At 59.9% G+C, this 17,942-nt stretch overlaps 9 protein-coding genes across 9 annotated transcripts; 4 read left to right on the top strand and 5 right to left on the bottom strand.

Moving 5' to 3' along the window:
* The first annotated feature begins 22 nt into the window (after window positions 1-22).
* On the top strand, window positions 23-3,102 carry OSTLU_46693 (predicted protein). Its single transcript, XM_001420025.1, has one exon. The coding sequence runs from the start codon at window positions 110-112 to the stop codon at window positions 3,047-3,049; it is 2,940 nt and encodes a 979-aa protein (XP_001420062.1). The 5' UTR covers window positions 23-109; the 3' UTR covers window positions 3,050-3,102.
* A 15-nt stretch (window positions 3,103-3,117) lies between these two features.
* Window positions 3,118-3,573, bottom strand: OSTLU_94783 (predicted protein; the record flags this gene model as incomplete). Its single annotated transcript, XM_001419850.1, has 1 exon — window positions 3,118-3,573. The coding sequence occupies one exon, from the start codon at window positions 3,571-3,573 to the stop codon at window positions 3,118-3,120; it is 456 nt and encodes a 151-aa protein (XP_001419887.1).
* Window positions 3,574-4,530: 957 nt separating this feature from the next.
* OSTLU_12940 (predicted protein) lies at window positions 4,531-5,640 on the bottom strand (the record flags this gene model as incomplete). Its single annotated transcript, XM_001419849.1, has 1 exon — window positions 4,531-5,640. The coding sequence occupies one exon, from the start codon at window positions 5,638-5,640 to the stop codon at window positions 4,531-4,533; it is 1,110 nt and encodes a 369-aa protein (XP_001419886.1).
* Window positions 5,641-6,220: 580 nt separating this feature from the next.
* Window positions 6,221-6,868, bottom strand: OSTLU_25989 (predicted protein; the record flags this gene model as incomplete). The annotated part of the gene is made up of 1 exon (XM_001419848.1): window positions 6,221-6,868. One exon carries the CDS (start codon window positions 6,866-6,868, stop codon window positions 6,221-6,223), a length of 648 nt encoding a protein of 215 aa, XP_001419885.1.
* A 462-nt stretch (window positions 6,869-7,330) lies between these two features.
* On the bottom strand, window positions 7,331-8,245 carry OSTLU_16955 (predicted protein; the record flags this gene model as incomplete). Its single annotated transcript, XM_001419847.1, has 1 exon — window positions 7,331-8,245. One exon carries the CDS (start codon window positions 8,243-8,245, stop codon window positions 7,331-7,333), a length of 915 nt encoding a protein of 304 aa, XP_001419884.1.
* Window positions 8,246-8,835: 590 nt separating this feature from the next.
* On the top strand, window positions 8,836-9,747 carry OSTLU_38289 (predicted protein; the record flags this gene model as incomplete). The annotated part of the gene is made up of 1 exon (XM_001420024.1): window positions 8,836-9,747. The coding sequence occupies one exon, from the start codon at window positions 8,836-8,838 to the stop codon at window positions 9,745-9,747; it is 912 nt and encodes a 303-aa protein (XP_001420061.1).
* Window positions 9,748-9,798: 51 nt separating this feature from the next.
* OSTLU_25987 (predicted protein) lies at window positions 9,799-11,227 on the bottom strand. The gene is made up of 3 exons (XM_001419846.1): window positions 11,077-11,227; window positions 10,919-10,965; window positions 9,799-10,663 (listed from the first exon to the last, which is right to left on the bottom strand). The coding sequence occupies exons 1-3, from the start codon at window positions 11,150-11,152 to the stop codon at window positions 9,953-9,955; spliced, it is 834 nt and encodes a 277-aa protein (XP_001419883.1). The 5' UTR covers window positions 11,153-11,227; the 3' UTR covers window positions 9,799-9,952.
* A 265-nt stretch (window positions 11,228-11,492) lies between these two features.
* Window positions 11,493-14,341, top strand: OSTLU_25099 (predicted protein; the record flags this gene model as incomplete). The annotated part of the gene is made up of 2 exons (XM_001420023.1): window positions 11,493-13,659; window positions 14,152-14,341. Exons 1-2 carry the CDS (start codon window positions 11,660-11,662, stop codon window positions 14,339-14,341), a joined length of 2,190 nt encoding a protein of 729 aa, XP_001420060.1. The 5' UTR covers window positions 11,493-11,659.
* Window positions 14,342-15,916: 1,575 nt separating this feature from the next.
* On the top strand, window positions 15,917-17,887 carry OSTLU_625 (predicted protein; the record flags this gene model as incomplete). Its single annotated transcript, XM_001420022.1, has 1 exon — window positions 15,917-17,887. A coding segment is annotated over one exon (1,971 nt), but the record flags the coding sequence as incomplete, so codon positions are not given.
* Between the last annotated feature and the right edge of the window lie 55 nt (window positions 17,888-17,942).

Below are 17,942 nucleotides of genomic sequence, written 5' to 3'. Positions count from 1 at the left end.
GCGGGCGAGGTGTCGAACGTTTGCGCGCGCGCGATCGGTGACGGTCGGTGAACGGGACGGTGACGATAGACTCGAGCTCGGGGAGTCGAAGAGGACAAAGAGTTTACAGATGCCGCGAGGGACCACGACGACGACGCGAGCGATGAGCGGAGGAGAAGCGGGAGGGGCGACGATTGAACTCGAAGCCGCCGCTGAATTCGCCAAGGATGAGTTTTACACGAAAAGTTTCGTCGTCAAGGCGCGCGAGCGCGTGGAAGCCTCTGTGAAAGTTCGGGTCGAGACGAATGGTGTTAAGTACAAGGTCACCGTGGAAACGGACATGGACGCCGAAGGGCAAGATTTGCGCATGCATTGGGGCGTGGCGACTAGTAAGGAAACGTGGGATAACATGGAGACACCTCCAGTAAAAATTAGACCGCCGTTTACGATTGAAACCACGGGGGTATGTCAAACGCGCATGACGCCGACGTCGTCACGCTTGAGCCCCACGCTCACGGCTACGATCGAAGGTGACGTAGCGGACGGCTTTTACGCAATCAACTTCCTGTTCAAAGAACCAAAGAAAGATCGCTGGATTCATAACACGAACGGAAGAGATTGGCACGTGCCGATACCACAGCCGCCGGAACCTGAGTTAGTGACGCGTACGATTACTATGCTGGAAGATTATGAGGAAGAGATTGAAGAGGACGAAGAATACGAAGAGGAACAAGAGGAGCAAGAGTTGGACGAATCTCTCGCCTCACTTTCATCAGTGGTCGAAGTGAACATCGATTTGAACGCGCGCGCGAGCTCTCCCGTCAAGGAGGAAGTCGTCTCAGCAGCGTCGTCAGAAATCTCCGAGCCGGCAAACGCGTGGAAACGTCTTCTAACCCCGCCTGTGGACCCCAAGCCGTTCGACACGAAAGACGAGAATATTAACGCCTTAGTTGAGTCACTTTTTGGCGCTGGTTCGAACGGTTTGACATCTATCAAGCCAATCGCCGCGCGAGATGAAGGACCGCCTGAGGATGAGGACTCTGAACCGGAACTTGAACTGGCCAAAGCGGCTCCCATGGAAAAGCCGAAGACGCTCAAAACTGGGATGCGAAAGGTGAAGAGGATGGTAACAAAGTCCCGCACTATCACTAAGTCGATAGATGAACCGCTGCCGGTGAAGTTGGTGGAGGGTCCTTGGCTCACTACGAACACCATTGAAGAAAAGTTGATTCGCGAGAAAGAAGTGAGTTATAGAGTTGGCGCCGTAGTGGAAAAGAACGTCGAGGGTGGTGGAGTCTTGGTGCGTGTAGAAGCTGAACTTCCGTGGAATATTGTTTTGCATTGGGGTATTGTTCCTCGCGGCGCGCGTGCGGATGTTTGGACGTTGCCTCCGGAACAATGGCGCCCAGAAGGTTCAGTGGTCGGGGACACGGGCAAAGCGTGCGAGACTCCCATGAAGAAATGCGAGAACCCGCTGTCCGATCGGATTCAGATGAGTTATGCGGAGCTTCAGCTCGGAAACGCACCCACTGCGATGCGGTTTGTTCTCAAAGAAAATGGTGGAGAAGGACGGTGGCTTGATCGCAATGGCGACGATTTTGTCATTCCCATGCCCGAGCCGGCGTACGCAAGCACCACGCTCGATCTCACTGGTGAGCGGACTAAGGAAGCGATAGACGTCGCCACAGCCGCTGCGTTTCGTGCGGCGGAGTTGCATCTCGACTCCATGGATGAAGTCGAAGAGAAGGAGCTTGATATGAATATGCAAGTCGAGTACGAGGTGGCGACTCCACCACTGAGCGAAGACGACTTTGCTCCGGCGGAGCGAATTCAAAAGCCTCAGAAATCAGCCGTCGGTAACGGTCGGGAAGTTTTGCTTCAAGGCTTCAACTGGGAGTCTTGCAAGGCTCCATGGTACCAAGCCGTCGAGCGACTTGCACCCACCATTGCGGAACTAGGATTCACGGTGGTTTGGTTGCCTCCGCCGACATCGAGCGTCAGCGAGCAAGGTTACATGCCTCTGGATTATTATAACTTGGACTCTCGATACGGCACAAAGGAAGAATTAAAGGGCGCCATCAAGGCTTTGCACGATAATGGTGTGATGGCGCTCGGTGATGCCGTGCTTAACCATCGATGCGCCCATTTCATAGGCGACGTACCCGGCACGTACAACAAGTTTGGAGGCAAGTTACCGTGGGACGCGACAGCCATCGTGGCAGACGATCCCAATTTTCATGGCCGAGGAAACAAAGCCGATGGTGAAATGTTCCATGCAGCTCCTAATATCGACCATAATCAAGCTTTCGTCAAGGCTGATCTCGAAGATTGGATGAGCTGGCTCATGCGAGAAGTCGGCTACGACGGTTGGCGACTCGATTACGTGAGAGGTTTCTGGGGTGGTCACGTGAAGGATTACATGGAGGCGACGAATCCGCAGTTCGCGGTCGGTGAGTACTGGGATTCGTTGGCCTATAACATGGATGCTCTGGATTACAACCAAGATGGTCATCGACAACGGATCGTGAACTGGCTCAACGCCGCCGGCGGAAACGCCGGCGCGTTCGACGTTACCACCAAGGGCATCCTGCACGCCGTATTTGAACGCCAAGAGTATTGGCGCTTATCGGATAAAGCAGGCAAGGCTCCGGGTGTCATGGGTTGGTGGCCTAGTCGAGCGGTGACTTTCATAGAAAATCACGACACTGGATCGACGCAAGGCCACTGGCGGTTTCCTCGCGACAAAGAGCTTCAAGGATACGCGTACATCCTGACCCACCCGGGCACGCCGACAATCTTCTGGGATCACATCTTTGACAACAACTGGGGACATTTGCACAAACCCATCGAAGACATGATTCGTATTCGCAAACAGTCCGGTATTCACTGCCGGAGCGAAGTGAAAATCGTCAAGTGCGAGCAGAGCGTGTACGCCGCCGTCATCGATGACCGACTTTTGATGAAAATTGGACCTGGTCATTTTCATGCAGACGACGCGTGGGATTGCGTGCTTTCTGGACAAGACTTTGCAATCTGGCGCAAGAAGAAAGATCGTTCGCAGCCGCGGTGATTTCTCATCTCTACTTAATATACTGTAATACTACAACTCGCGAGCGAGCAAGCCGCAACACAACATTCTCACTTCTTCGTCGGTCGTTTAAGAGAACATGTCATGTGATTTGCACCCACCATTTTCGGTTTGAGAACGACCTCAACGTCCTCAAGCATCGATATGATGTTATCCATGATCTCTGCGCCGCGCGTCGCGCGCTTGTCCTGCGCTATTCCGTCCGAGTTCTTAAACATGATTCGAAACGTCACTCGATTTCCCGCGTCGAGAAACTTTTTTGCGCCATTTATCTTCACATTCAAATCGTGCACGTCGATTTTCGCCGTCAATCGCAACTCCTTTATCACGTCCCGCTTTTGCGCCGCGCTGACCGCCTTTTTCTGCTCTTTCGCCCGCTTCCTGATGTCGTACCGCACTCGTTCGTAATCCAATATTCGACACACCGGCGGCGACGCGTTTCCGTTCACCTCAACCAAATCCATTCCCGCCGCTTTCGCCGCCGCCATCGCCTCTTCCAGCGCCATCACCTCGTGCGCCGACGCCCCCTCTTCCCCATCTCGCACCAATCGAACGACTTTCGCTTTAATCTATCGTTCGTTCGCGCGCCCGTCTCGTCGTCAGTCCCGCGCGTCCCGCGCGCTCGCCCGTCGCGTCGCCTCGCCTCGCCTCGCCTCGCCTCGCCTCGCCGTCCGCGCCCTCGACCCACCTCATCGTTCGCGCGCGGTCGATTTTTCCCTCCCTCGCTCGCGCGTCCGCGCTCGCGCGCGTACGTCCTCCGCGCCGGCGTCGTCCACGCGCGCGCTCGAACGTTCGCGCGCTCGAGCGTCGTCGTCCACGCGCGCGTCGTCACCGTCGCGCGCGCGCGCGGTTCGCGTCGACGCATCGCGCTCGACATCGCGCGCGCCGCGCGACGGACGACGCCGAGGACGCGCGTCGCCATCGTCGTCGTCGTCGTCGTCGACGCGACGCGAAGTGTCGGGACACCGCGGCGCGCGCCGACGTCCGTCGCCATGGCGCGATTGACCGAGATCGAGGACGGCGAGGCGGTGGGAATCGGACTCGCGGGGTCGGAGCTCCCGCGGCGGCGCCGCAAGCGACGGGAGACGCGCGAGGGCGCGAAAGATGGGAAAGATGGGGACGGCGTCGAGGACGGCGCGACGACGCGCGCGACGACGACGACGACGACGACGACGACGCGAGGGACGACGAAACGACGGACGATGGGAGATGTCGCGCGCGCGTACGCGTGCGCGAGCGTGGTGCTGGCGCTCGCGATCGCGATCGCGCGTCGAGTTCGCCTCGCGTGGGGCTCGGCGTGAGCGCGGCGGCGAGCGAGCGGATAGATCCGATTGCGTTAGAGGGACGAGGTGTATTTGTAAGAGGAAAGAAGGAAAGAGATCTTGCCGATATAAACGCTAATCTTATTTTTGCCGCGATGATGCCGACGACGACGACGACGACGACGACGACGACGACGCGGCTTACTTTTGCTTGGCGTCGAGCTGTTCGATCAACGCGCGTTCGTCGTCGCCGAGCTTGGCGGGGATGGTGACCTTCACGGTGACGTAATGATCGCCGCGAATGGAATCGTTGCCGAGTCTCGGGACGCCTCGCTTCGCCATGAGAAGCGTGCTTCCCGGTTGCACGCCAGGAGGGATCTTGAGATCCACCGGCCCGTCCACGGTGCGCACCTTGACGGTGCACCCGAGAATCGCCTTGGTGTACGGAATGGTCGCCGTGGAGCTAATGTTGACGTTTTCGAAACGCTTCAACTCCGGATCATCGCGCACGTTGATAAACACGTACAGATCACCCGGCGGTCCACCGCGCCGGCCGGCGTTACCCTCGCCTCGAACGCGCAAGCGCGAGCCCTTGTCCACACCCGGCGGTACGCGAAGTTGAATCTTCTTGCTGCGTCGCACGCGGCCGTCTCCAGAGCACGCGGGGCACGGTGTCGACGACTGACCGGTCCCACCGCACGCTTGGCATCCAGTGACTTGCTGGAAGTTACCGAGCGGCGTGCGCACGGTGGCGACGACTTGGCCTTGCCCGCCGCACGTCCCGCACGTCACAGGCTTGGTGCCAGCCTTGACGCCGCTCCCGGAACACTTGTCGCAATTTTCAAGGCGCATGGTGTCGAGCTCTTTCTCGACCCCGAAAACGGCCTCAAGGAAGTCGATTTCAAGATCGTATCTCTCGTCATCGCCCTGCGTTGGACGGTTACGCGCTTGGCGCTGTCCACCCATGCCGCCCATGCCGCCCATGCCGCCGCCCATGCCGCCGCCGAAGAAGGATTCGAACAAATCAAACGGATTGCTGAACGGGTCGCCGCCCATGCCGCCCATACCACCCATGCCGCCCATGCCGCCCTTCAACCCGTCTTCCCCGAATCGATCGTATATAGCCTTCTTCTGGTCGTCGCTCAGCACCTCGTACGCGTTGGAAATTTCCTTAAACTTTTGCTCCGCGTCCGGCTCCTTGTTCACGTCCGGGTGAAACTTTCGCGCCAGCTGTCTGTACGCTCGCTTCAACTCTTTTCCGTCCGCGGATCGCGACACGCCCAAGACGTCGTAGTAATCCCGCCCCGCCATCGTCACCACGCGCGTTCGTCGTCGAGACGTCGCCGTCCCGTCCCGAAGCGCCGCCGTCGTCCTTCGCGAGCTCAGCCTCGCGCTCGCGCTCGCGCTCGCGCTCGCGCTCGTCGTCTGGCACATCTGGCACATCGCATACTGCGACATCTTCGTCCGTCGTCCGCCTGCGAGTCCCGGTCGTTCGTCAGTCGATCCTTCGGTCGTCGTCGCTTTATCCAGTCGCGAAAGGCGGCGGTGCGACGCGGCGCGCGCGTCGCGGCGTCGCGACGCGCGCGCGCGACGACGACGCGCTCGGGACGCGGCGAGCGATGCGCGCGCGCACCTCGAGCGCACCTCGAGCGAGCGAGCGCGCGCACACGCGTCGTCGACGACGCGCGCGACTCGGAATGGCGACGCGATGCCCCGCGGTGACGTCGCGGCCTGCTCGAAGGACCGGCCGTCGTCGAGGGGGGTCGGGACGAGTCGTGAACCGAGAAAAGCGCGAGAAGAAAGAAACCGGGCGGCGCCGCCCGTCGACCTACGAGCTAGTTTTATTATCGCACAAACGTACGTTCTACGCGGCGCGCGGCGCGGCGCGCGCTCACGCGAAATTGAACAGCGAGACCGAGCGATCGGCGGAGGCGGCGGCGAGCGCGGCGCCGTCGGGGGAAAATCGAACGCACCACACGGCGTCGGAGTGATCCGTCATGGTTTGCGCGCACGAGCGCGTTTTTAAATCCCAAAGCTTGATCGTGGCGTCGGAGGAGCCGGTGACGAGGGCGGTGCCGTCGGGAGAGGCGGTGAGAGACAGCACCCAGCTCTTGTGCCCGCTCAGGGACTCGATCAATGATTTATTATGGGCGTCGTAGACGTGCGCGTACCCGTCGTCGCTCGCCGTGTACAACGTCTTCCCGTCCGGAGAAAACGTGACGTCGCGCACGGGCGCGACGTGTCCGGCGAGCGTGTGCGCGCACTTGCCCGTTTTCACGTCGAACACCGCCACGGTACCGTCCATCGCCCCGCACGCGATGCGTTTCCCATCCGGCGAATACGCCACGCTCTGCGCGAAGCGTCCGTTTTTCGGCGTCTCCGCCGTCGTCGCCGGCAGCTCCAGCGTCTGTTTCCTCTCCCCATCGCGCGCGTCGTGCACGCGCACGCTCTGCGACGTTCCTCCACCGATCGCGAGCAGCGTCGATCCCGGGCTCGGGTCGAATTTCACCCCCCACGATTCCCCCGGCGCGCTCTCCATCGCCGCGCTCGTCTCCCCCGTCTTCGCGTCCCACGCGCGGACGACGCCGTCCAGCGCCGACGCCGCGACCGAGCCCGCGGCGTTCGCGTCCAGCGCGCACGCCCCCAGCGTGTGTCCCACGTACGCGTGGACGCGCGTTAAATCGCTCGGTCGCGCCTCGCCGTCGCCGGGCATCCATCGCTTGACGCTCTCGTCGAGCGATCCCGTGAGCAGGGCGACGCGATCGGGCGACGCGGCGTCGACGCACCACGCGAGCGACAGAGCGGCGTCGTCGTGCGCGTCGGCGCGGCGACACAGCGCCGAGAGCTTCACCATCGGGCGTCTTCGCGGCGACGCGCGCACTAGTGCGGACATTAATGCACGGCGGGTTCGAGATCGAATCCACGGCGTCACCGGCGCGTCGACCCAGACCCGGCGTTAAATACGCGGAAAGATGCGCGAATGAGTGATTTGAGAGATTGATTACATGAAACGCCACACGGCCTCGCGATGCGCGACGTCGGGCGCGGAGTGCAGGATGGATGAATCGCGATAGACGATGATCTCGCGATGGCGCGCGAACGCGGGACGGGCGACGAAACGGGCGTCGAGACGGACGTCGCGCGCGGAGGCGACGTCTTCCCACTGAAGCACGGCGCCGGGAGGGGAGGGACGACGCAACGCGTGCGAGAGCTTCACGGCGTGCGAGAAGACGCCGACGCCGGAGGGTAAACCCATGGATTCGCTCGGCGCGGCGGCGGGGAAACCGAGCATGACGGTGAGGCGGTCGTATCCAGAGTCTTGGTGCCAGGAGTGAGAAATCTTTCGCGCGCCGACGGGGCTCGCGATGTCGATGAGCGTGCCGTGACGAGGCTCGCCGCACAACCCACCGAGCGCGCGAATGAAGCGCTCACCGGTGACGTCTTCGATTCCGCGCGACGCGAACAGCGCGCTCAGCGCCGCGTACCCCGTGCGGGATTCAAACCAGTTGACGTGCACCGAGCTCGAGAGCGCCGACATCGCCGCGTTCGCCTCGGCGCTTAAATTTTCATCCGGCACGAACAAATCCTTCCGCATCGCGCGTCGCACGTCCGTGCGAAACGATGCGTCGTCGTGAAACGCGTCGGCGAACGTCGCGCCGAACAATCCCTCGAGCGAGACGTGTTCGACGAAGCGTTCGTTTCGCGCCGCGCCGTCTCGCCGCAGCGTCTCCGGCACTTCAAACACCTCGACGTCGTCCCACGCTCTGTACGCGGGCGCGCGCGCCCGCGGCGTCGCGTCGACGGCATTTTTCGCGCGCGTCGTCGTCGCCTCGGACGTCCGCGACCGCGACGCCGACGACGCGAACGGATCGACGCTCGTTTTCGCCGCGCCCGCGTCGCCGAACGGGGACGCCATCGCGCGCGTCGTCGACGCCCTCGCGCGACGCGCGCGAGGCGACGCGCGCGCGGGGCTCGCGCGCGCGCGCGCGCGAGCCGCGCCGCGCATCGACGCGAGTCGCGCGCGACGCGGCGCGCGCGAGTGCCGCGTCGAGCGAATCGACGAATCGACGAATCGACGACGCGTTATCCGCAAAATCCGACGCGCGCGCGAGCGGCGACGACGCGGACGCGCGCGCGCGAGGACGGTGACGCCGGCGCGCGGCGCGGTCGAGGGCTCGACGCGCGCGACGCGAGCGCGGACGCGAACGGCGGCGCGCGATGTTGGCGACGGGGACGATCGGTGCGCGCGCGTCGGTGCGTCGAGGACGATGGACGCGACGAACGACGACGACGACGACGACGACGACGACGACGACGACGCGAACGAGACGATGGGACGCGCGCGACGCGCGCGAACGACGCGCGCGGGTCGTCGTCGAGGCGGAGAACGGTGAACCCGCGAGCGCGCCGGCGCTGACGGATGAGCCGGCGACGGAGACGAAGGCGAAGCCGAAACCGGCTCCGAGTCTGCCGCCCGGACCGCTCCCGCGTCCGCCTCTGCGCGTGATGGCCGGGTTAGCGGGATTCGGGGCGTTAGAATCGACGTATTTGGCGGTGCAAAAGCTCACGGGGGGGGAAGTGGCGTGTCCCGTGGGCGGGTGTCAGACGGCGTTGAATAGCGGATACGCCGAGTTGTTTGGGATTCCGCTGTCCGCGTTCGGGGCGGTGGCGTACGGTTTGGTCGCCGCGCTGGCGTGGTGGGGGGCGGGTATGCAAGACGAGCTCGTGAAGCAAGGCGACGACGGACGCGATAAGGATTTGGAGTCATCCTACGGCAAGGCGCGCGTGTTACTCTTCTTCGGCGCCACGGGATTAGCCGGCGTGTCGTCGTATTTACTTTTTGTTTTAGCCTTCAAGCTCGGTGGTGTGGAGTGCTTGTACTGCTTGACGTCCGCCGCTCTGTCGCTCACGCTTTTTGGCGTCGGTTTCGCGGGTCTGAGTTCGAGAGAGAGCGCCAACGCGTTCCCGCCGGCCATCGCGTTGTACGTCGTCACGGTTTTGACGATGAGCATCGTGCTCACGGAGAGCCCGGACGCGAAAAACACTCAAGGGTTGAAACTAGCCTACGCGCCCGCGCAGTTGGAGCAAACGTCTACGGCATACTCTCGCGCACTCGCGAAACATCTCGCAGAGACCGGAGCGAAGATGTACGGCGCGTTTTGGTGCTCGCACTGCATCGAACAAAAGGAGACGTTCGGCGCTGGGGCGCAGATTCCGTACGTGGAGTGCTTCCCAGATGGGTGGGAACGAGGCACGCCCGTGGCTACGGCGTGTGATGCGGCGAAAGTGGAGGGGTTCCCGACGTGGGTGATCAATGGGAAGAAACTAGAAGGCGAACAGACGCTCGAAAAGCTCGCCGAGCTCAGCGGATTCCAAGGGCAAAACGACGCGGCGAGCATGGTGGCGGAAATGTTTTAGGAATTTGATTGAGCGTGTTTTTTGCGTGCATGGTTGTAGTATTTTATTCATAATGTTACACGATCGTTTATTACAGAACGACCGCCGCACATACGCGGTACAAAAGTTTGCGCTTAATACAAAAAAACAGCTCGTATCGCTGCGTCGTGTACAAAAATTCCACTCGTCTTGAACGATGTTGACAACGAAAGCTCCTTACGGGTCCTCATTCGAATCGTCGAAACGCTGAGACTTGTTCACGGCGACCTTCCTCGAAGGAGTTGCGGTCACCGGAACGCCTTCTATTGGATCTAGACGTAATTTCGGTAGTTCGAGAAGACTTTACCGCCGAATCGACGCGAGCTTGATGCTTGATCTTATCTTGAACCGCCGAGCATAAAACCGCGGCATCGAAAGCGCTCTCGTTCAGCCCTTCCAACGTCATCGGCATCCCGTTGTTCGGATCCTTGCACCGATACGTGAGGTTGAGCGATTTCATCTTCTCCTCCGGTATCCCGCAACGTTCTCTGATTTGCCGCATGAAATCCGCCAATCCATCCGGCCCGGTGCGAACTTGGCATCGGAACGAGATATTATTAAACTTGACGATGATATCGCCCTTGATTTCTCCCGGTCCGTCTTTGTGGTCCGTCTCTTCGTCGCCGGGCGTCCCCGCTTCTTGGTCGTCTCCGTCCGCGGAACTGCGTAGTAAACGTTCATCCATACTGTTTCTCTTCTTCGATCCACTCGTCGACGTCGGCACCACAGCGTCGTCACTCGCGCGCACTACGTCTTTGAACAGCGTCGCTCGCCAATCCGGCAGTCTGGACGCGCAAAATTTGCACGTCACCTCCTCCGGCTTCCCCGAGCACTGCAACTGCCATCGCGCCACGCACTTGGCGTGCGCCCATCGCGGACACGCGCACGGATGATACAACTGCGCGAGGCGAACGCGCGATCATCGGTCAGTCTCATCGCTCCGGCCCACCCCCCGTGTCGCGCTCCGGGCGCTCCGGACGCGTCCGACGCGAACCGGTCCCGGTCCCGGTCCGACCGTTTGTTTACACACACGCCACCAAAAACGCGGGATCTCGCGCGAAAGATATTTTCGCCCAAAAAGTCACATTTGTATGGGAAAAGCCTATCTTGGCGATCGAGTCGCGCGCGTCGTCGCGCGTCGTCGCGCGCGCACCTCTCTGTCCGCGGTGTCCCCGTCCAGGCAAATCCAGCACTGATCGTCTGTGCGTCCGCGCGCGCGCGCCCTCGTCAGTCTCATCGAACTCGCCAACGCACGACGCGTCGACGCGACGCGACAATCAATCGAACGAATCGCGCGATTTTTCCCCGCACCTTCACCGCGCGGCGCCGTCGTCGCGTCGTTCGCGTTCGCGTTCGCGTTCGCCCGCGCGGCGTCCGCGTCGCCCATCTCTTCGTCCGCGCGCGTCGCGTCGTTCGCGCGCGCGCGATCGTTCGATCGTCGCACGCGTCCGCCCATCGCGTCGACGAGTGCCGACGCGCCGGAGCGCCGGTCGCGCCGGTCGCGTCGGGAAGAAAGCCTGGCGTCCCGTCCGGTGATGCCGTCGCAACCCTAATTATACCCGTCACGTTTCCGCATTCAACGCGTCGTGAACGCCATGAGAGAACCCACGCACGCCGACGCACGCCGACGCCCCGAATCGCGTCGTCGCCCGCGACGCGCGCGTTCGTCTCGGCGCGCGTCCGTCGTCGCGGTCGCGTCTCGGCGTCGACGAATCGTCATTCGTCGGCGTCAGCGCGCGTCAGCGCGCGTCAGAGCGCGGCGTCCGACGCGCTCCGACGCGAACGCTCGTCGACGTTCTCGGCGCTTCGCGCGCCGCGTCGACGCGCGTCGACGCGCCGCGATCCGCGCGCGCGTCGTCGACGAGCGTCGGTCGTCGGAGACGCGAATCTCGACATGGCGTGGGAGCGCGCGCGCGAAGACGACGGCCCGGGATCGGCGACGAGATGGTGCGAAAGCGCGGAGGCGAACGCGCGTCGACGGACGACGGGAAGGCGCGGCGAGGGGGCGCGGCGAGGGAAGGAGGCGGCGGGACGCGAACGCGAAGGCGAACGCCGACGCGGGAAGCGGCGGCGAGGGAACGACGCGGCGAAGCGAGCGATGCGGCGATATCACGCCGAGCGACCGCATCGGGCGTTGAACGTGTGCGATAACGGTGAACGCGAACGGATGGAGCCGCACGAGATGGAGGAGAAGCGAGACTTTGAGGAGAAGAGGGCGAGATTCGCGGCGAAATTCGCGGCGGGCGAGTTGAGTCCAGAGCCGGCGTACAGGTACGAGGAGCCGGCGCGCGCGCGCGGGATTTGGGACGGTAAAGGTGCGACGTTTGAGGATGCCATCGTTAGCGGCGATCACGACCACCACTCGAGCTCAGGGGCGAACTCGAGCGAGGAGACGGCGGTGCACTTGCGACACGAGACGACGAGCGGACGAACGCCACCCCCGGTGACGTCCAAGCCCTCGCGAACTGGGCCCGAATCGATCAAACTGTGCGAGCTGCGCACGCACAAAAGCATGCGGAAAAACGACACGTCGACGCTGCCCACGGTGTACAGTTGCATGAATCTAGGCGTGACGCCAGAGCAACTGTTGCAAGGCGAAGACAAAGCGTGGTGGAGCGAGTTCGGCAAGCAAGGGGCGATGGTGATCAAGATTAGCGATGGGTGGGACATCTTAGACGATACGAGCGCGCTGTGTGACTTGTCTTGGGTCGGCACCAAATCCATCAAGCTCCGCACCCTTGGACCCGACTATCAGTACATTAGACAAAACTTGCCGGACAGAAAGACGGGCCTGCTCGAGCCGTTTCGAGCGATGAATGACGTGGACTCCAACATGGAAATCGGCGCCTTTGTGGAAGATTTTCAAGAGCGATGTCGTACGCACGCCGATCAGTTTAGACTCATGGACGTCAACGCTCGTGAATGCTGGTTCTTACAGCAAATTCATTCTGGTTTTCCACTCCAGTTTCCATACCTTCAAGGCATCGCGATGGAGGCACTCATGAAGAATGTTCGAGCCGTGGACGCGTCTGAAACGCCCCAAACCCATCCTTGGGATCCTCGATTACTGGGTCAGAGAAAGCCAAGTGTGTTACGACGGTGTTTGGAGCTGTGTGAAACCCAGAACGTGGTGAATAAGAGGCTGTCTCTCGACGCCGCCCTGGACTGCGCAACGCCGCAGTCGGCGGAGGAGGCCCGAGCGGAGGAGAAAGGGCGAACGGGCGGAGTGGTTACGAAAGTAGACCAATCTGCCGTTCAACGGAGAATCGAACGGCGAGAAGATAAGAAGAAGGGCAAAAAGCACAGCTCCGCTGGTACTGTGATAGAAGCCGCCGTCTTAGAAGCCGCCGAGATGGCCACGGAGAAGGCGAGCGAGACTCGACTCTGGGGCGTCGGCATCGTGTCTCCTTGGCTTTACTACATGGGTGTCGGGTCTATTTTCCCCTTGCATTTCGAGGACTACGCGTTCGCTTCGGCAAATGTCATCTTGGCTCGTCCGGACTCGCATTCGGCGGTCGTTTGGTATAGTATTCCTCGATCCGATCTGTACTTGCTGCACACGTATTTGCAAGAAACGCTCGGCGCGGAATACACGGTTGACATTCTCGAGATGCGCAGGCTTTGGCTCGATCCGGCGCGGATCCAGGATTGGAATTCAAAGCGCGTGAATGGCGAAGAGAAGATCCATGTTTATCGACACGTTCAAAGAGCGGGCGAATACGTCGTCACCGACTACGGATCCGTTCACTGGGGCGTGAATTTGGGCGACGGCTGGAAAGCTGCGGTCAACTTTGCGTACATGGACTGGAAACCCGCGGCGGAGGAAGTGAACGAAGTCTACAAGCGACTCGAAAAAGAAACAGGAATGTTTCGACATCATCGCTGCTGCCCCAAGTTTGACGAATATGTCGATTTCTGGGCCGATGAAAGAATTCGCCCCCCCCAAGGAGACGTGACACGATCGCGCCACGACTCATGAAACGATGTGACATTTTTGTTGTAATGTACATTATAATTCAACGCTACCGTCAGCTGAGGACTATCGCGAGGACTATCGCGGCGGCGGGACCTTCGCAATGGTATCGGGATGATTTGGATTGAAAACCGATACGGGCGTATAATCGACGTTGTACCCTTCTTTTTTCAGCTTAGCGACGAAGAACTCTGGAAATTCGCTCTCGAGATCACTTCGCGTGTCTGGGACGTGAACGGGTTTGTCTGACAGGTATAGCGGCTCTCTGAATGAGATGTTCAACCAAGGCGTCGGGTCGAGTCTACCGTCGATGACGGTGCGAAGGAACGCCTGCCAAGTCCCTCGGCCAAGACTCAAATCCACTTCGTCTCGCACCATTTGGGCCATCACAATACGCCTGTGTCCCTTGACAGTGCTCAAGTCTATCCAATTCGCATCATCCGCTTCTGCGATTACTTTGATCCAATGTTTGATCTGCTCGACGCCCTCGGTTCTCGCCAGTCGTTCCTCGATGTCGCGAGAAACTGGAAGTACCGCGACATGGCGATCTCGCGCTCGTTTACCGGGAGAGAACCTCAAATCGAGCGATATGTGCTCTTTTGATAATCCTTGCTCGTGTCTCCACCACCCGCGTGGAATGTACAGTAAGTCTCCAGGCTCGAGTATGAAGCTTTGACCGCGCACCGCAGCAAACGCCGGCGTCTGGCCGTAATTGACGTCGTCGAGGTCAACCATGCTGTAGCCGTCGTAAGGATGCGCTACCGGGTATGGATACATACCCTTAAACGAGTATTCTGGAGAAATCAATAAAATCCGCCTTCGTCCGTGTACTTGAAGATGAATTGAGTCTTCCAAGATATATCGAGCCGGCGTCAAGCCGTCTCGATGGCCGGCGACGAGTCGCATAGACAGCAGGCGGCCAAAGCGCTGCGCTCGAATCAGCGAGTTCAACCACTTCCAATTGATACCTTTACGAATGTCATCGATAAAGTCCTTAGGACAGTTCCCATTAAAATCGCTTTCAAGCGGAAGATCGTCTCGCCGCTCGCCGTCCTCTCCCGTCTTCGCCACGGGGCGCAATATTTCTGCGTCGAATAAGATTGACTTTTCTCTCCAGCTTCGAGCGCACTGCGCGAAGTCTTTGAATTTACACAGCATCTTTTCAACCGCGGGCTCACGTATGTGATAATAAGAACCGTGTGCGTTCTTACTGTCGTCGCACACCGTAAATTTGTGCTCGGTTGAAGGACACATCAAACACTCCCACTCGCTCGAGCCGAGCGACGACGCGACTCGGTCAAAATCCCACGTTTGCTCTAACCCTTCGACGCGATCGGCGACGTATCTAGAGCTCACGTCCCCCAAAACTCCAGTTTTCGCGAGTGCGATCGGTTGACTTCGCATCATCTCTCCCATGCACTCGTGATGCTCCCTGGCGTTCATTGATTTAAAATCGCGCCTCGCTCGAGCGCCCCCGGGCGCCGTCGAAGCGGGAAACCGTGCCGGCGGATCATCGTCGCGCTCCTGCCCCATTCCATCCTCAGTCGACATCAAATCCATGCGAAACACCTTTTCTAACGGTGCGATCACCGCGAGCGCGGACGTCGCGCTCCCATCTTCGCCTCGCCTCGCACGTCCTCGTCTCGCCTTGACCACACCTCGACCGAATCGACAATCTTTCGTCGACGCGGGCGCGCGCGTCACCGTCTTTGCGTCGTCGACCATCGCGACGGACGTCTGATGAAACGATCCGGCCGCGCGCGTCGTCCACCGTGGCGCCTCGCGTCGCCCCGTCGCGCCAGCCTGTGCTGTCCTGCGTCGGCCGTTTCGCAGTAACGCTCGTCGTTCGATCGAGGAAAACGACGACGCGACCGTGCATTTTCGCGCGAGTTCGGGGTGTCGGGATGTTTATGACATTAACCCTGACTTTTCTGATGGTACTATCATCAGTATTTATATGTATTTATATGTACACTTCGATCGACGCGCGTCAAACGGCACAGCGCCGCGCGCGGGGGCACGCGCGAGCGCCCGCGCCGCTCGTCGACGCCCGTGCGTTCGCTCGACATGGTGCGGCGCGCGTGGACCGGTCTCACGCGGCGCGCGCGCGCGTGGACGGTCGAGTATGTGTCACACGGCGATGGGTCGTTGGGCGCGCACGACGGGTTTCGTCGACCGTGGACGGAGCATCGCGCGCGATCGACGGCGACGGCGAGCGCTCAGGGGTTATACGATCTTCAAGGTTTGCGCGCGCCCGAAGATTTCGATCGCTTGGCGCGAGAGACGATATCGAAGTGCGAGGCGATGGCGCGCGCGCTCAAGGCGGCGGCGCCGAGCGCGGCGAGCGTCGGGGCGTTGGATGAGATATCTGATGAGGTCTGTCGAGTCGTGGACGTCGCGGAGGTGTGTCGTCACACGCATCCTTCGCGCGAATACGTCATCGCGGCGGAGAAGGCGTACGTGCGACTACAAGATTACGTTGCAAGCTTGAACGCCGACGGCGACTTGTACGAGGCGTTGCGGAGCGCGCGAGAGAGGGACGCAAAGAATTTGAGCGACGAGGGCGCGCGCGTGGCGCTTACTTTGCAAGAAGATTTTGAACGCGGAGGTATTCATCTCGACCCGGCGAGGCGACGGGATTTCGACGGGAGCTTGTCGCGAAGTCTTGAGCTCGGGATGGAGTTTCAACGGAATTTGTTGCGCCCAGAGTTAGCGAGCAGAGTATCGCTCGACAAGAGCACGCTGAGTTCGCTCCCGAAGACAGTGCGAGACCAGTTTCGAAGTAATGATGGTAAGCTATGGACGGGGTTGGTAGATTCATCGAACTCGTCGTTGATGTTGAGACACCTGAGGGATTCAAACGCGCGCCGAGACGTCTTCATAGCGGCGAACACTGGACCCGAGCCAAACAAAGACGTTTTGGCCAACCTCATATCTTCTCGTGCTGGTGTCGCGCATTCTCTAGGATTCGAAACATATGCCAAATATGCCACCGCACCGTTGCTTGCTCGATCACCCGACGCCGTTCGCGAGTTCTTGTTGAGTCTATCGGATGTCCTTCGGCAGAGCGCAAAGGACGAGTACGCCGTCATTGAAAAGTATAATCACGGCAAACACATATCGGTGTGGGACAAAACTTACGCGATGGCACAAGCGCGTGGACACGAGTGCGAATTCAATTCGGCCGCGATTGCGGAGTATTTCCCTTTGGAAGGCGTCATCGTCGGCATCGGCGAGCTTCTTGCGAGAGTTCTCGGTTTACGCATCGAACTGCAGGAGTTGGCACCTGGCGAAGGATGGACGAATGACCTGAAGAAACTAGTGGTGAAGACTCGTGATGGAGACATGCGAGGGACGATTTATTTGGACTTGCTCCCGAGGCCGGGAAAGTTTAATCACGCCGCACACTTTGTCATTCGGTGTAGCCGCATGGTGTCGCCCACAGAACGGCAGCACCCATCGGTCGCTCTCGTGTGTAACTTCCCTCCCGTATCGGGCAAAGGGCGATCTTTGTTAAGTCACGGAGAAGTGGAAACGTTTTTACACGAGTTTGGTCACGCCATGCACTCTGTGCTTTCGGATACAGAATTCCAACATTTGTCTGGAACTCGAGCGCCAATGGACATCGTTGAGGTTCCGAGTCATTTATTCGAGCACTTTGCGTGGGATCCAAGTGCTTTGAAGCTTCTTGGAAAACACTACATGACGCACGAGCCCATACCTGACGCCATGATTTCCGCGTTGCGCAAGTCGAGGAATATATTTCGTTCGATTGAGTCGCAACAACAGGTTGTCTTCGCGTTGACCGATCTCGAGCTTCACAACCAAACATCCGAACTATCGTCAAAATCGATCGCTGATCTCGCTGCAACGATTCAAAACGAGCACAGTATGTTCAAACCTGTGTCCGGTACGAATTGGGAGCTTAGATTTGGTCACTTTGTCGGCTACGGAGCGACATATTACTCGTACCTGTACGCCGATGTCCTGGCCGATGACATTTGGAAGCGTTACTTTGAGGGCGACAGCCTCGCGGCGGGCGCGGCGGAGAGTCTTCGTGACAAATTATTGCGACACGGGGGATCGAGAGATCCAGAAAAAGTGATTAGAGATTTGCTAGGAAAGGATTCGTTGATAGAAGTTAATGGAGGGTTTCGACCACTCATACAACAATAGCATACCCGTATTACGTAGCGTTCACACT

Source organism: Ostreococcus lucimarinus, chromosome 10, assembly GCF_000092065.1.
Source record: "Ostreococcus lucimarinus CCE9901 chromosome 10, complete sequence".
Taxonomy (NCBI): domain Eukaryota; kingdom Viridiplantae; phylum Chlorophyta; class Mamiellophyceae; order Mamiellales; family Bathycoccaceae; genus Ostreococcus; species Ostreococcus sp. 'lucimarinus'.
The sequence above is the reverse complement of the archived record's forward strand: the minus strand, read 5'-3'. Positions and strand labels throughout refer to the sequence as shown.